At 41.3% G+C, this 17,659-nt stretch overlaps 1 protein-coding gene across 21 annotated transcripts in view; it reads left to right on the top strand.

Annotated features, from left to right (window-relative positions):
• The window catches only part of ttn.2 (titin, tandem duplicate 2), a 181,492-nt gene that overhangs the window by 15,344 nt on the left and 148,489 nt on the right, over positions 1–17,659 (top strand). For 20 of the 21 annotated variants that reach the window (XM_082969061.1, XM_082969075.1, XM_082969074.1 and 17 more), the window contains 18 exons: positions 113–1,803; positions 3,947–4,228; positions 4,344–4,610; positions 4,730–5,002; positions 5,098–5,361; positions 5,447–5,707; positions 5,952–6,212; positions 6,336–6,599; positions 6,721–6,981; positions 7,086–7,346; positions 7,432–7,692; positions 7,783–7,924; positions 8,038–8,206; positions 8,291–8,522; positions 8,816–9,100; positions 9,375–9,500; positions 9,864–10,052; positions 11,865–11,915. In XM_082969061.1, coding sequence (XP_082825187.1) covers positions 113–1,803; positions 3,947–4,228; positions 4,344–4,610; positions 4,730–5,002; positions 5,098–5,361; positions 5,447–5,707; positions 5,952–6,212; positions 6,336–6,599; positions 6,721–6,981; positions 7,086–7,346; positions 7,432–7,692; positions 7,783–7,924; positions 8,038–8,206; positions 8,291–8,522; positions 8,816–9,100; positions 9,375–9,500; positions 9,864–10,052; positions 11,865–11,915 — 5,540 coding nt within the window. Of the gene's footprint in view, positions 1–112; positions 1,804–3,946; positions 4,229–4,343; positions 4,611–4,729; positions 5,003–5,097; positions 5,362–5,446; positions 5,708–5,951; positions 6,213–6,335; positions 6,600–6,720; positions 6,982–7,085; positions 7,347–7,431; positions 7,693–7,782; positions 7,925–8,037; positions 8,207–8,290; positions 8,523–8,815; positions 9,101–9,374; positions 9,501–9,863; positions 10,053–10,600; positions 10,992–11,864; positions 11,916–17,659 lie in introns of those variants that run through there. The other variant, XM_045707543.2, reaches the window with a different exon arrangement.

The raw sequence follows: 17,659 nt of genomic DNA, 5'->3' as shown, positions 1-17,659 counted from the left end.
CATCAAGTGCACCAAATACCTCTCCAGTCGTTAAGATATGCATATTTGTTACTATCTTTATTTTACATGGCTGTACTTAATGCTGATTTACTAATGACGATGTCTGTTGTAGGATTGAGGGCATCAAGGGGGAAGCCAAATTCCATATCCCACAGTCGGTGAGCTCTGATAGTGCCTGGTACACAGCCACAGCCATTAACAAAGCAGGAAGAGATACCACTCGCTGCAGGGTCAACATTGAGGTAGATGCTGCTGAACCTGCGCCAGAGAGGAGACTCATTATCACCAAAGGAACCTACAAGGCCAAGGACATAGCAGCTCCAGAGCTGGAACCCTTGCATCTCCGATATGGTCAAGAGCAGTGGGAGGAGGATGACCTATATGACAAGGACAAGCAGCAGAAACCACAGTTCAAGAAGAAACTGACTTCTGTCAGGTTGAAGCGTTTTGGCCCAGTCCATTTTGAATGCAGACTGACCCCAATTGGTGATCCCACTATGGTGGTTGAGTGGTTGCATGATGGCAAACCCCTGGCAGCTGCTAACAGATTGCGCATGGTTAATGAATTTGGCTACTGTAGTCTTGACTTTGAAGTTGCCTATGCCAGAGATAGTGGTGTCATCACCTGCAGAGCCACTAACAAGTTTGGAGTTGATCAGACCTCAGCTACACTGATTGTAAAGGATGAGAAGAGCCTTGTTGAGGAGACACAGTTACCTGAGGGCAGGAGGGAAATACACAGAATTGATGAGATGGAGCGCATGGCTCACGAGGGAGGACCTTCTGGAGTCACTGGGGATGAGTATTCAGAGAAGTCAAAGCCTGAAATTGTCCTTCTTCCTGAGCCAGCAAGAGTGCTGGAAGGTGACATTGCAAGATTCCGTTGCAGAGTGATTGGCTATCCTACGCCTAAGGTTAACTGGTACCTCAATGGACAGCTCATTCGCAAGAGCAAGAGAATGAGGCTTCGCTATGATGGCATTTACTATCTTGAGATTATAGATATCAAGTCATACGATGCAGGAGATGTCAAAGTGGTAGCAGAGAACCCAGAGGGCACAGCTGAGCATCTGGTGAAGCTCGAGATCACACAGAGAGAGGACTTCAGATCCATTCTCCGTCGCGTCCCTGAACCAAAGGCACATGACACTACTGAACATGGGAGAGTTAGCTTTGAAGTTGTGAAGGTTGACAGACCAGCTGATGCCCAGCCAAAGGAAGTTGTCAAACTGAGGAAGACTGAAAGAGTCATCCATGAGAAGTCCACAGAGGAGACAGATGAGTTGAAGAGCAAATTTAAGCGCAGGACAGAGGAAGGTTATTATGAAGCCATCACTGCTGTGGAGCTCAAGTCCAGAAGAAAGGATGAGTCCTATGAGGATATGCTTAGGAAGAGGAAGGAAGAACTGCTTCATCACATGAAAGAGTTGACTGAGGCTGAGAAGAAGAAAGAGATGGAGGAGGGTCAACTCACCATACCCACAATCAAACCAGAGAGAATACAGCTCTCTCCCAGCATGGAAGCTCCAAAGATCTTGGAACGCATTGCTAGCCAGACCGTGTCTCAGACCGAGGAAGTTCGCTTCAGAGTCAGAGTTGTCGGCAAACCAGAACCTGAGTGCCAGTGGTTCAAGAATGGAATTCTGCTGGAGAAGACCGATCGTATTTACTGGTACTGGCCTGAAGACCACGTGTGTGAATTAGTGGTCAGAGATGTCACAGCAGAAGACTCTGCTAGCATCATGGTCAAAGCCATGAACATTGCTGGAGAGACATCAAGCCATGCATTCCTGCTGGTGCAAGGTAAATGATCTATTTATTATCTATTTCAATGCTTGTATTCTACAAATAGTTAAAGGTCTAATGCAGCCGTTTTTATCTCAATATCAAATCATTTTTGGGTGACAATTAAGTACCTTACTGTGCTTTGTTTTCAATTAAAATAAGAAATTTGCTAGGACAGTCTTGGAGTGTCTGAGTAGGGAGGGGAAAAAGTTGTTAATTGCAGAGGTTTTGAACTGTTCTTGGTCTATTATCTAATTTATAGCCTGGTGATGTCACCAGGTGCCATCTCACCAAAACAGGCTGAAATTTCAGGCAGTCTTTTCAAACAGCTCTTAAATTTAAAGGGCATTATCATTTTCACAATTTCACAGTATTATTCCAACCTCATATTGTGGAAATACAGTGCATTCGGGAAAGTATTCAGACCCCTTGACCCTTTCCACATTTTGTTACATTACAGCCTTAGTCTAAAATTGATTAAATTGTTTGTTTTCCTCATCAATCTACAAACAATACCCCATAATGACAAAGCAAAAACAGGTTTTTAGAAATTTTTGCAAATGTATTAAAGCAGAAAAACGGAAATATTACATGTACATAAGTATTCAGACCCTTTACTCAGTACTTTGTTGAAGCACCTTTGGCAGCGATTACAGCCTCAAGTCTTCTTGGGTATGACACTACAAGCTTGGCACACCTGTATTTGGGGAGTTTCTCCCATTCTTCTCTGCAGATTCTACAGCTATTTTCAGGTCTTTCCAGAGATGTTTGATCGGGTTCAAGTCCGGGCTATGGCTGGGCCACTCAAGGACATTCAAAGACTTGTCCCGAAGCCACTCCTGCATTGTCTTAGCCGTGTGCTTAGGGTCATTGCCCTGTTAGAAGGTGAACCTTCGCCCCAGTCTGAGGTCCTGAGGGCTCTGGAGCAGGTTTTCATCAAGGAGTTCTTTGTACTTTGCTCCATTCACCTTTCCCTTGATCCTGGCTAGTCTCCCAGTCCCTGCCTATGAAAAACATCCCCACAGCATGATGCTACCACCACCATGCTTCACCGTAGGGATGGTGCCAGGTTTCCTCCAGACGTGACACTTGGTATTCAGGCCAAAGAGTTCAATCTTGGTTTTATCAGACCCAGAGAATCTAGTTTCTTGTGGTCTGAGTCCTTTAGGTGCCTTTTGGCAAACTCCAAGCGGTCTGTCATGTGCCTTTTTACTGCAGAGTGGCTTCCATCTCTCCACTCTACCATAAAGGCCTGATTGGTGGAGTGCTGCAGAGATGGTTGTCCTTCTGGAAGGTTCTACCATCTCCACAGAGGAACTCTGATAGAGCTCTAGAGTTTCTCTGTGGAGATGGTAGAATCTTCCAGAAGGACAACAATGGCCTTTATGGTAGAGTGGACAGACGAAAGCCACTCCGCAGTAAACCAAGGCCCTTCTCCCCCGATTGCTCAGTTAGGCCGGGTGGCCAGCTCTAGAAAGAGTCTTGGTGGTTCCAAACATATTCCATTTAGGAATGATGGAGGCCACTGTGTTCTTGGGGACCTTCAAGGCTGTAAAAAATGTTTGGTATCCTTCCACATTTCTGTGCCTCGACACAATTCTGTCTTGGGTCTCTACAGACAATTCATTCGACCTCATGGCTTGGTTTTTGTTCTTACATTCATTGTCAACTGTGGGACCTTATATCGACAGGTGTCATGTCCAAATCATGTCCAATTAATTGAATTTACCACAGTTAAATTAAGTTGTAGAAACAGCTCAAGGATGATCAATGGAAACAGGATGCACCAGCTCAATTTTGAGTCTCATATCAAAGGGTCTGAATACTTATGTAAAGAAGGTATTTCTGTTTTTTATTTTTAGTACATTTGCAAACATTTCTAAAATCCTTTTTCCGCTTTGTCATTATGGAGTATTGTGTTAGATTGATGAGGATTTAAAAAAATATATATTTTAGAATAAAGCTGTAACGTAACAAAATGTCGAAAAAGTCAAGGGGTCAGAATACCTTCCAAATGCACTGTATATATAAAACAGGTGAAAATTAAGTTTTTGGCAGCACTGGGCCTTGTATGCACTTTTACATCGAACTATAGACAACTGTTGTATGTCCACATTGAAAAAGCACAATAAATATGTGTATTTCCTTTGTTTCACTTTAGCCATTACAGTTAATAGCTTTACTCAACAACTAGAGGATGTGGAAGCGAAAGAGAAGGACACCATGGCGACCTTTGAGTGTGAAACAAATGAGCCTTTCGTTAAAGTCAAATGGCTGAAGAACAATTCAGAGATTTTCTCTGGAGACAAATACAGGATGCACTCAGACAGAAAGGTTCATTTCCTTTCTGTACTGATCATCAACATGAAGGATGATGCAGACTACAGTTGTGTTGTTGTTGAAGATGACCACATCAGGACCACTGCCAGACTCAATGTGGAAGGTTGGCAGTTTTTCTTACTATTTTACTATATCACTATATCACTGTGAAAATAGTGAAGTTGGAATACAAACAGTAACTCTGAAACAGTTATACTTAGCAATGTCTCATTGTGCAGGTGCTTCACTGTCAATTGTGAAGAGGCTGGAGAACATTGAAGTGCCTGAGACCTACTCTGGGGAGTTTGAGGTTGAATTATCTCGAGAGGATGCTGAAGGTACATGGTATTTCAATGACAAGGAAATCACTCCCAGCAGCAAATATGTTACCTCCTCCCGTCGTGGACGCCATGCCTTGACTGTCAAAGACGTCAAGAAAGAAGATCAGGGAAAATATACATTCAAAATTGCTGATATGCAGACCAGTGCCTCGCTGAAGATGAAACGTGAGTTGTGACTGTTATTGGTGTTGTTAGCTTGTTCTCTTCCAATCCATGTCAAGACAACTATTACTGTTGAAAAAGTGGGATGAACTGCGCAATAATATCAATGTCTTTTCCTTCAGTGCGCCCTGTGACGCTGATGCAACCCCTCACTGACCTGACAATCTGCGAGGGTGACATCGCTCAATTAGAAGTGCGATTCTCTCAGGAAAACGTTGAGGGAACATGGATGAAGAATGGCCAAGCAATCTCCGCCACAGATCGTATCCACATCGTTATCGACAAACAGGTCCACAAGCTGCTTGTTGAAAACGTGAGCAGAGACGATGCTGCAACATACTCCTTCGTTGTCCCAGCACAGGATATCTCCACCTCTGGGAAGTTGAACATTCAAAGTAAGTCACTTTTATCAGTCTGACTATATTCATATTGGTATAGTTCTATTGTGAATCATCAGGTATTAAAAAAAAAATGTCTCTGTGTTTTACAGTGATTGATATTTTGAGCCCACTCACTGATATTACCGCAGTTGAGGGCACCAAGGCTGTTATGGAGGCTAAAATCTCTGCTGCTGATGTTACCTCTGTGAAATGGTACCACAATGACAAACTTGTGATGCCCAGTGAGAGAATCCAGATGCTTGCAAAGGGATCCAAACAGCGCCTGGTATTCCACAGGACCTTTGCCTCTGATGAAGGAACCTACAAGCTATGTGTTGGCAAAGCTGACTCTAGCTGTAAACTGACTATTGAAAGTAAGTTGTTTTTACCGATTGTGTTAAATGTTGATTCAAACTACATTGATACAGACCCTATTCAACGTGTTTTGTTATTTTACAGAAATTCACATCACCAAGCATATGGAGGATCAAGTTTGCACAGAGACCCAGAATATAACATTTAAAGTTGAGGTTTCCCACCCTGGCATTGCCGCTGTGTGGACCTTCAAGAAACAACCACTCAAAGCTGGTCCAAAGCATAAGATTGAGGCCAAGGGCAAAAATTACAGCCTGAGTGTGATTAATACCATGAAGGATGAAGAGGGAGAATACGCATTCGCTGCTGGTGAACAGACATCCAGCGCAAAGCTTACTGTGTCAGGTATGTTTAACATCTTCATGATTTCTTACATCAACTCCTTCAGAATTGTTTTTACATTTCATGAATTGATATACATTTTCACTACCCTGACTCGAAGGTGTTTGCTGAGTAAAATCGGATTGGTTCCTTATTGGTTCCTTATTTTCTTCATATACCAGATTAAAGCTGTGTCTCCACCATCCACTACCCTTTCACTACCCTCTTTACCAGTTATCTAAAGTAAACCATGTCTCCATGTTCCCAGGTGGTGCCATAAACAGACCACTCCAGGACGTGACTGTGGCTGAGTCTCAGACAGCTGAGCTGGAGTGTGAGGTGGCCAACCCAACTGCTGAGGGCAAATGGCTCAAGGATGGACAACCCGTGAACTTCAGTGACAATGTCAACCATATGAACAATGGAGCTGTCAGACGTCTTGTTATTACCATAACCAGACCCAATGACATCGGTGAATACACTTACCAGGTCGCAAACTCCAAGACAACAGCCAACCTGAGAGTTGAGGGTGGGTGTTAAATCCTGAGTGGAATTTTTTATTTTTTTTTTAACTGGTGTTAGCATTAATAAATGCCTATTATATGATTGTTACATGACTGCTGAAATGTAATGTTTATGTTTGATTTCATAGCTGTGAAAGTCAAGAAGACACTGAAGAACCAAACTGTTACTGAGACACAGGAGGCAGAGTTCAGTCTGGAGCTCACACACAAGAATGTGAAGGGCTCACAATGGATTAAGAATGGTGTAGAGATCAACCCTAGTGAGAAATATGAAATCACAACTGATGGCATGGTCCACACCTTGAAGATCAAGAACTGCGACACACGCGATGAATCAGTTTATGGATTCAAACTTGGGAAACTATCTGCTAATGCTAGATTGAACGTTGAGAGTAAGTGCATATTTTAACTGTCACAAATTGATTTATGCAATCAAGTATACAAATGTATGTATACTTGAAATGTTTCTACTTACCCTTTGAGGTTTTTGACTCTCATCAATCTCTATTTCAGCAATCAAGATTGTGAAGAAGCCTAAAGATGTGACATCACTATTGGATGCCACTGCCTCTTTTGAGCTGAGTCTGTCCCATGATGACATCCCTATCAAATGGATGTTCAATAACAAGGAGCTTAAACCAAGTGAAAACGTCAAAATACTGTCTGAGAGAAAAGCTCACAAGCTGACCATTCAGAATGTGAAGACTGACAACCATGGAGAGTACACAGCTGTAGTTGGAAACCTGCAATGCAGCGCATCTTTATATGTTGAAGGTCGGTATTGAGTTTGATGAATAGACTAGAGTACTGGATACATGACTGCTGAATACTCAGTTGATACCTTTTACTTAAATTAAGATTTGATGTGATTCTTCCAGCTCTGCGTGTCATAAAACCCATCAAGAACATTGAAGTCCCAGAGACCCATGTGGCCACTTTTGAATGTGAAGTTTCACACTTCAATGTCCCGTCCACTTGGCTGAAAAATGGAGTGGAGATAGAAATGAGTGAAAAGTTCAGGATTGTGGTGCAGGGCAAACTTCACCAGCTCAAGATCATGAACACTAGCAGAGAAGATTCTGCAGAATACACATTTGTCTGTGGAAATGACAGAGTCTCCGCCACTTTGACCGTCAATGGTAAGTTTACTCTTCATTATCAATGAAGTAATCCCTAATCATATTATTGTCAGAATGTATCGTAACATTTTCCTTTTTACCTTAGCCATTTTGATCACCAACATGCTGAAAGACCTCAATGCACAGGAGAAAGACACCATCACATTTGAAGTGAATGTCAACTATGAGGGCATCACCTACAAGTGGCTCAAGAATGGTGTTGAGATTCCCTCCACAGATAGATGCCAGAGCCGCACCAAACAGCTAACTCACTCGCTCACCATCCGAAATGTTCATTTTGGTGATAGTGCGGAGTACAAGTTTGTGGCTGGTTCTGCTGCGTCAGCAGCAAAGCTTTATGTTGATGGTATGTTCTTAGTTTTCTTCCATTTTCAAAAAAAAGTTTTTCCTGTATATTTCACAATCTAAGGTCTTATTTCTGTGCTTTGTGTTTCAGCTCGCGTTATTGAATTCACCAAGCATATCAAAGATATCAAGATTACAGAGAAGAAGAGGGCCACTTTTGAATGTGAGATCTCTGAGCCTAATGTTCAGGTGATGTGGATGAAAGATGGACAAGAGCTGGACATTTCCGAAAGGTACATCTTATTACCAGTAATATTAGACCTGGTGAAGATACTAATGGGTATCATAATAAACTAATCTTAACTATTCATCTGTATCTAACTGTTATTTGTAAATGCCTTAACAGATACACCGTATCCACCGAGAAATTCCTGCACCGTCTAATGATCCAGTCAGTCCGCATGTCTGATGCCGGAGAATATTCTGTAGTCGCTGGTGCAAGCGTGTCAAAGGCTTATCTCACCGTGGAGGGCAAAGATGTCCGCATTACAGAGCCTGCTGAGAAGAAAATGACGGTGAATATGATTTTTTTTATGTACAGAAAAAACACACTTTTTATTATCATTTTAAAGATGATTAATATCATGATTAATTTCTAGGTTGTTGAGAAACAAAGAACGACGTTTGAGTTTGAAGTCAATGAGGATGACATTGAAGGTCGCTGGCTGAGGAATGGTGTTGAGCTCCAGTTTTCCGTTGAGCAGAGGTTTAGCTATGTTTGCATTAGAAAGCTCCATCGTCTGACAATCACTGAGACCTACAGAAGTGATGCAGGTGAATACACCTTCATCGCTGGCAGGAACAGGACCGTTGTGACACTTCATGTCAACAGTAAGTCAAACTTCATGGTATTGGTTTTATGGGAAAATATATTTAATTGCCCTACGGTATGTCTGTATAATAGTTACAGTAATAACTGCAGTTATATGTCCTTGCCTGTAGAGGGCATTGCAGTGCCCTCCTACTAAAGTAGCAGCATAGTAGGTATGGACTACGCTGATAAGAGGATACAGTATGTCATTTTTTAACAGCTGGATTCAAAGTGATGATGACAATGGTCGTTCCTCAGTGTTGCATCTTTCTTCATCACATTTCTTATTTCATATTTTTTTTTTTTCATTTAGTCCCTGAGCCACCTCAGATCATTAAGCACATGCAGCCCCTGTCTGTGGAGGCCGGCAAACCTGCTCGCTTCTCTGTGGAAGTGACTGGCGTCCCCCAGCCCCAGGTGTTCTGGTACAAGAACTCCCAGGCTCTCTCCACAGGCTTCAAGTGCAAGTTTCTGCGAGATGGAAATGAGCACTGTCTGCTACTCATTGAAGTGTTCCCAGAGGACGCAGCGGTCTACAACTGTGAGGCCAAGAATGAAGGTGGTGTTGCCACCAGTTCAGCTGCACTGAATGTCGAAGGTAACCATTAAATTTTTTGTGTGATAATAATACCAAGTCAACAGAAATTATGACATAACAGAAGAACAATTGTTGTCAAAAACGAGTTGTAAAAGTACAACATTCTTACAAATTTTATGCATTCCGTATATAATTATTTTATTGGACCAACCTTTTTATAGAGTGTTAAGATGACCATGATGTTTTTGTTTAGTCGCCGAAGATATTACCTCACAAATAAAGAACTGAAATGGTTTATTAATATAAGAAAGTTGCTAATTATTTTTCATTTCAGTTTCAGAAGTTGTTTCTCCTGACACAGGAGCTCCTCTGTCCCCACCTACCATCATCTCACCAATCAGCAACACCTCAACCACTGAGGGAGAGTCTGCCAGATTCCAGTGCAAAGTTACTGGAGAAGGTATTTTGCACATTACATTGTTGGGATGAGTTGGAATAAAAACATGTTGTTGTGGGTGTAATGGGTGTAATTGTGGAAGTATACCTTTTGTTATTAGTTGTCCTATTGCATTAGAAGGTGAGGCATGTGAACCTCTCCATAATAAAAAATAAATTGTATTATAAATCCTTGTTGAAAACATACTGTGATGTTTCAAGCAGAGACCTGGATCAGACAGAGCTCATTTGTCAGACATTCATTTTTAAGAGTATAATTTAACTTTATTTTGTATGTATGTACGTTTGCTGGCAATTATTATTAATAAATAAATACAAAATTATTCTAAAACAATATATAGTTTTAAATCCAATCCTCCATTTGTAGCTCTGAAGATGTCCTGGTACCGTGGTGAGAAGGAAATTAAGCAGTCAGACGTCTTCAGGATTTCTACATTTGATGACACCTGCCAGCTGGAGATCACCAGAGTGTACTCTGAGGATGAGGGGGAATACACCTGTGTTGCCAGAAACGCAGGAGGAATGGTCACATGCTCTGCACATTTGAAACTTGATGGTGAGTTTGCATACCTTTCTGTAACCAGATGGTTACCTATACCCGGAATAGATTCCGACTCTACTCTTGCTTATAGCTACACTGGGGTCGGGCAGGCTTCCTGTTTAGATTAAGACACCGTGGAGCCGGCGTGAGATATGGCTCGGAAAACGTACCTGAATCCAGGGATGAGAAATTAGTTGTACTTCAAATTGTCCCATTATCTCAATTGTTAAACCGAGAAGGTTGAATGACTGCTATTTAAATGGCAGTCGTTCAATCTTCTCAGTGTAACAGTTGAGATAATGGGACAATTCTGAGAAGAACGCATTTCTGGATTGAGGTACGTTTTCCGAGTCATATCTAGAAATATTATCATTTGTAGCCAAATAACTAATTTAGCTGATAAATAACTTCAATATATAATATGATTATGCAGTATCCTCTTAAATATGTAATATTTTCTCTATGCACATGACTTTCACTAGAAATATACACACATGGATATGTGTATCTGTGTCCATCCATAAAAATGCTAATACTCAATTAATTGAACGTACTTCCTTTCAGGGCAAAAACAAACTATGGATATTACATCTGATTCTCAAAGGCATGTCTCATCCAGTCTTTCATCAAGCTTCTCAAGTGTAAAGAAGGAGCAAATTGCCCAAAGGCCCACTTTTATTCACCCAATAGAAAGCTGCGTCGTTCAGCATGGTGAAGTGGCCAGGTTTCATGCTTGTGTGTCCAGCATGCCAAAGCCAGAGATTAGCTGGTATCATAACCAGCAGCCAATTAAGCCTATCAAAGATATTGTCTTTCATTTCGATGAGATGACAAACACTGCCACATTAATTATAGTCGATGCTTACTCTGAGCATGCTGGACAATACACTTGCAAAGCAACCAATAACGCCGGAGAGGCGATGTGCACAGCAACCCTTGCAGTAACCAAAGAAGGTAACTCGTTTTTTACCTTGAATTAGCCTTTAATTTTACAACACCGTGTAATTAATCATCTATTAATTTTCACAAAATTCCTTTCTCCAACCGACACCTCTCATTAAACCAACCAAACGACTTTCTTCTTCTTCTTGGGAAAAACCTTTTTGCTTTCCCATGTTCTATATAGTTTACTAACCTCACAATTTCAAATAGAATAGTAGAAATATGTTAGTCACTTTTTTAGTTCTAATTCCTAGATGGGTATATGCAGCTTGAGTAGAACACATTCTCTTCTTGTCATTCTTCTCTGTCACTCCTTGCTCTCCTTGCAGCTTGAGTAGGTAGTACATTCTCTTTTTGTCATTCATCTATCGCACTCCTTGCTGTCCTTGGTTGTGGTATCCCTCTCAGCGATAGCTCGATGGACTGTGCATGTTGTAGCCTATACCCTCTCCCTATTTGGACTTGTGTCAGACTGCCAAACTTTGCTTTGTTTGTTTATACCCCTGTTTGTACCCCTGTTTTGTACCCTTGTTTGTACTATCAAAGTGGAAAAGTTCAAATTATTGTAATCAGTTGAAGGGTTTGAGTTAAAATTGTTAGCATAACCTCTGAAAAGCATTTTTGTTCAGCAGGATATAACTTCAAGGAAATTACATCTGGGCTAAGCATTAAGTCCAAAATTGTTTCTTGATATGAGCAATCTCAAAATGATAGACGGATCAATTCAGTATCTCATTTAATTGGCAACCATTTTTCTGTAAGTTTGTAGATCTAGGCTCTCACATACAGAGAGGATGAAATTAAGCCAAAATGGAAAGGAATTGGTACCCATCATCATCATAGATTATCGTCTTAAATCACACCAACTCTTCATTTCCTTTACAGTTACCCATATGAAGGAAGAGATTGAAGCAACCATTGAGCAAGAAGTCAAAGGTAAGACTCATTTACACTCTTCATTACTGAAATGTACTTCATCAACCCCTTAGTTGAATGACATGTACCTGAGCATATGGATAAGTGATTTATGAATGTTCACACTGCATGCAAGCGGAAAATGTTTTTGATGCAAAATGTTCATCTTATGTATTCTTCAATATCGACAATGTTATGTCCTTGTATTATGTGATTGGTTTTTGTACAGCAAGCACTGATTAAAACTGCTTGCTTTTAGAAGTTTTAGAAAAATGAGTTTTGGCATCTATCAATCTTATCCTTTACGCATGAGGGTTCTTAGTGGATTGTAATGGATTCCCAAAAAGGTGCAGGATGTGTATCTTTTAAAGTTTCCAGACCTCAGGAAATTATCCTTTAAAAGATATGGGAATAGCCACATCTTTTAATTGCTTCTTAAAGTGTATTGCATTTGGAACTCTCCTCCTGCAAATATTTCTTAGACTGGCTTGCAGATAGTGGTATGTGATTAATTGTTTGCTTTTAAAATAACATGATTATACCTGTAAACTATATTAGTTCGAATAAACGCCTTCTCATACAATTCTAGAGCTGCTTTTACAAGTTTTACTTATTTGTATCATTGGAGAGTCATGTTTGTCATGAAATATTTTTTAATAATTTACCCTCATTCAAAGGATTAGAAAGGGCGTTTATTCATCTTTCTGCAAGTCAGGTAAGGAATATTTAGCTTAAGAATACACTAAGTAAAGCAAAAGCAAGCTTATTTAAAAAAAAGCAGAGCAGGTTATTTTGGAAATTATTATGCTTTTTAGAAATTTATGTTTTGAAGAAATGTCCACAGAAGAAGGAACAAAACATCCAGCAATTTTCGTGTCAGAATCTTTAAAAAAGAATCAAGTCTTGCGTTTATTCGAACAAATATGGTGAGTGAAATTGTTTTTTTATGGCTATGTGACTTGCTGCATGTACTTAATATTTTCATTAATATTCATTTAAAAAATTTGAATTTTATTATCTTTTTTTTTTACCCAGATGGAATTTTATTGAAAGGTTTTTTTCTTTTTTCCAGAGTTGTTTTATAATAAAAGGACTGAATCCTGGGAGAACAGAGGACAGATGCGCAAAGCCGTTTCAGACACGGAGGACTTGGATCAAGCAAACAATTCATTCATCAAATGGAATGGGGCTGATAACATTAAGCCATTTTTTATAAAAAAGCTGAAATTCCAGAATGTTCTTGAGGGAGAACCTGCAGCATTAAGATGCAGATTGGTAGCTTTCCCGATCCCAACCATATTATGGTTTCATAACAATAGACCGATTCAGAAAGAGCGTCGTCGTAAAATACGTACAGAGAGCACTATGCACATACACGCTACTAGTTTAATCATTGATAGTATCAAAGACAAAGACTCCGGCTGTTACAAAGTAATGGCTATTAACACAGAGGGGTCTGCAGAGTCCATAGCATCACTTCTGGTGTCAATGAGGGAAGAACAAGATGCCAATTATCTAAGCCATGTTAGACGGTCAACTAGACCTCATGGAAGCTTAGATTCGTTGGTTGATCAAAAAAAAGAGAAAAAGTTTAGGGTTGACCTGAGATGCGTTGGATCTCCATTTGATAAAAAGTCCAAACCGAGGGGTAGATCTAGGTCTAAGGATGCGCCGGTTCGCACCTTGTACTTCAGAAGCTTATCACCAACAAGAGGGAAAAATAAAGAAAGTAATCTGAATGAAACCGCATCTGAACGAGCCCGCTCTCCACCTTCTATGTTTGGGGGAGAAAGGGTTAGTAGGTCTGAAAGGTTTAACGACAGACACAGTGACATCTACTGTGACAGACATACTGGCAGATTCAGCGACAAATTCAGTGACAGGTGCAGTGATAGATACAGCGATAGATTTAGTGACACAGAAAGCCTGCACGGAGAAGTAAAAGTAAAGCTTGGCCTGTTACAAAATGCTGTCAAACAAAAAAAGAGGCTCTCTATGTCCACAATGTCATCATCAGAGTTTGACTTGGAGTCAAACGCAAGTGAATCTAGCTATGCAGATTATGTTGATCGATTAAGGGTCAAGAAGCCTGCCTCCTTACCTGGAGATTTACAGCATGCTCGACCTTTTGAAAGATACAATAGAAACGATAAAGTTTCTGCAGAATTCTATGGTAGATATGACATAATTCCCACACATAGTGCTGCATCGACACAGACCCATGTAAGGCATTCATTTGAACCTCAGTCTCGATCTAGGGCCATTCAAATGTTGAAAAGTGAACTACCAGCGGCAGGAAAAGAAAAGGACTTTGAAACACAAATGGATGAAAAGGCCCTTACTCCAGGGGAACCTCAACATGAGGTCAGATTCGAACAAAAGATAGGTGAGGACTTAGAAAATCAAGGTGCACACTACATAGGAAATCAAGGTGAGGAATATTTAGGAAATCAAACGCGGATTTCTGAAGACCTAAAGACAAAGATGGAGGGGAGATCACCACACATTGCTGCACGGAGATCTCCAAACATTGCTGCATTGGATAACTTTTCTAGATCCAGCCCAATCAAACCACTGAAGGAAATACTTTCCAGTGAGACGATTATTACACAAGAGGATACTGTGAAGAGCACAGAACAATTTGAACATCCACCCAGCTCTGCGGAAAACCGCTATGAGAACATTGAAAGTGAATGTGAAGATAAGCTTTTAGCCTTGAGGATTAGAAAATGGCAAAAGGGAATGCAGATGGACCAAGAGGAACAGTTTGAGAATGAAACAGACCATTCGAAGGCAAGAGATTCGCCATACATGCGATCTGAAATGCATATTTATGGTGAGGAGGTAGAGACAAAAACAGCAATAGAAACTGTCAGTGAGGAGAAGCATTGGGAAGAGCATCATATATCCCAGGAAAAGGTCCTTTTATCCCAGGAAAATGTTTATGGCTTGAAGAGTGGAACTGAACAGAATCTGTCCCTTTCCCAAACCAAAGAGAAGAATGCCAGTGAGAAAACACAAGAAGAGCACCATGTATCCCGGGAAGATGCCCACTTAACAATGGAAGAGCTCCACGTACCCCAAGAAAATATTAATTCCCCAAAAGAGAGGCATGCCAATATTTATGGTGAGGGGCAAGGGAGAAAAACTACAACAGAAACTGAGGCATTCACTTCCCAACATTTGCCCTGTTCTCCAAAAGAGAGCTGTGCAGAGAGTAGTGGGGAAAAAACTTGGGAAGAGCACCATTTATCCCTTGAAAATGTTGTCCCTTTCCAGAATTTGCCCCATTTCCAAACAAGGAGTGCCAGTGTTAACAAAACCGGAGAAGAGCACCTTTTATCTCAGGAGAATATTTATGTATTGAAGAGTGACAGTGAACAGAATTTGTCCAGTTCCCAAACAACAGACAGACGTACCATTGAGAAAACCCGAGAAGAGTACCTTTCATCCCGAGAAGAGCGCCACCACTTATCACGGGAAGAGCTCCGCTTATCCCGGGAAAATATTTCTGGATTGAAGAGTGAAAGTGAACAGAATTTGCCCCGTTCCCCAAGAGAGAGACGTGCCAGTGTGAATAAAAAAGGAGAAGAGCACCATTTATCCCAGGAGAATATTTATGGGTTGAAGAGTGACAGTGAACAGAATTTGCCCCGTTCCCCAAGAGAGAGGCGTGCCAGTGAAAAGAAAACACGAGAAGAGCACCATGTATCCCAGGAAGGACTTCAGTTATCCTGTGAGGAGCTCCACTTATCCCGGGAAAATATTTATGAATTAAAGAGCGAAAGTGAAAAGTTTGGGAGTGAGGAAGAGGCTCTGGCCCATCGAATCATGAAATGGCAGCAAGACGTTTTGACTGAGCAGGAGAAAGCTGTTGACTTGGATTCTGATTGGGTTGGTGCGGATTACTCACCCTATGTTGCTAGAAAAAGGTCGGAATCAAAAATGGCTGCTGAGGGCACTGCTCTTGGATCAACCGCTCACTCTGAGGCAGATTCAGCGAGAAGAAGAAAGCCTTCCCCGGAAAAGACAGACTATGAAAAATTCCTGACTGAGGATGTCCCTCATGATTTCAGAGATGAGAGAAGGTCCACACAAGAAAAGACAGTAAACAAACATGTCCTTACTAAGAAGGATATTGCTCCTGAATATAGATATGACAGCTCCTCACCAGAAAAGACGGCAGATGAAACGTTCCTGACTGAGGATGCCCCTCATGAGTACAGAGATGTAAGAATAAAGTCTTCTGCAGAAAATACAACAAAGGAAATGCTTCTCCGTGATGATACAGCCCATGAAGGCCCAAAAAGGCCTTCTCCAGAAAAGATGACAAAGGAAAGGTTCCTGAGTGAGCATGCTCCTCATGACTACAGATATGAAAGAAGATCTTCGCCAGAAAGAACAGCAAAGGAAAAGTCCCAGAGTAAGGATGTCCATGATTTCAAAGATGAACATTTCCAGTGGCCCCCTCCTCCACAAACTGTTATTGATGAAACAAGGTTGCGGACCGAAAGTGAGTATTTTGTGAGCGAAGAGGAAGCTCTGGCTCAGCGCATCTTAAAATGGCAAGAAGACGTTCTCACCGAACAAGAAGAAGCTGTTGAATTAGAGTCTAACTGGGCTTTGGCTGAACATTCACAACACCCAAAGAAAACCGATGCCAGTGGACCCGATGAAGGTTACTCTAATGAACCTGTGAAAGAACGCTCACCTGTGAGAGAACCCTCCCCTATGAGACATCACATTGGTCAGCATGAAAGTTCCTCTTTTGAACCAGTCTCTTATCAGAATGAGAAGTCTCATGCAATGTCATTTGGGTCCTCACCTGTGAGAGAACGCTTGCCTGTGAAAGAACGCTCTCCAATTAAAGAGCGCTCTCCTGTGAAAGAATCCTCACCTATGAGACAACATCGAATTGGTGAGCTTGTCTCTCAAGAGGATTGGGCTATGGCTGAACTTTCACAACACCATCGTCAGAGAACTTATGCCAGTGGAGATGATGCCAATGACGGTCCTTCTTATGAACCTGTTTCTCATCATATAGAGAAGTTTCATCAAATGTCACTTGGGTTTCACTCACCGGTGAGAGGGTCCTCACCAGTTAGAGGGTCCTCACCAGGGAGAGAAACCTCACCTGGTAGAGAGCCCTCCCCTGGCAGAGAACGCTCACTTGGCAGAGTTCGATCACCTGTGAAAGAAGCCTCACCTGGTAGAGAAGCCTCACCTAGGAGAGGCCGTTCACCGTTGAGAGAACATCACATTGGTCAGCATGGCTCTCAAGCCGAAGTTGGTGCAGAAGGGCCTTCCAATTGGGAATCCGACTTAAGACCTGATGAAAAAGAAAAAGTGCCTATGAGGACCACAGAGAGGAAAGAAGAACACAGAGAAATGCTATCAAAAGATGACCTTCACCAAATGGACATGCATCAGAGGACAAAAGAATTTGATAAGACTTCACCGAAAACATCCCTACCTATCTTTGTGAGAGAAATCTCATCCATGAAAGTAAAGAGGGGAGAGATGACAGACTTTAAATGTCGTTTCCGGGGAGACCCTCAACCAACTGTCACTTGGCTGAAAGATGACCAACCAATCAGTCAAAACCCAGACTTTGATATTCTCATCAAATTGAATGAAACCACATTAACCATCTACTATCCGACTATATACCATGAGGGGACATTTAGTTGTGTTATCACTAATACATTTGGAAAGTCAACCTCCTCTGCCACACTAGAAGTTACTGAGAGTGAGCAATTAAGAAA

Source organism: Salmo salar, chromosome 25 (genome assembly GCF_965601325.2).
Source record: "Salmo salar chromosome 25, fSalSal1, whole genome shotgun sequence".
NCBI lineage: Eukaryota > Metazoa > Chordata > Actinopteri > Salmoniformes > Salmonidae > Salmo > Salmo salar.
Note: the sequence above shows the minus strand (reverse complement) of the source record. Positions and strands in the feature narration are given on the sequence as shown.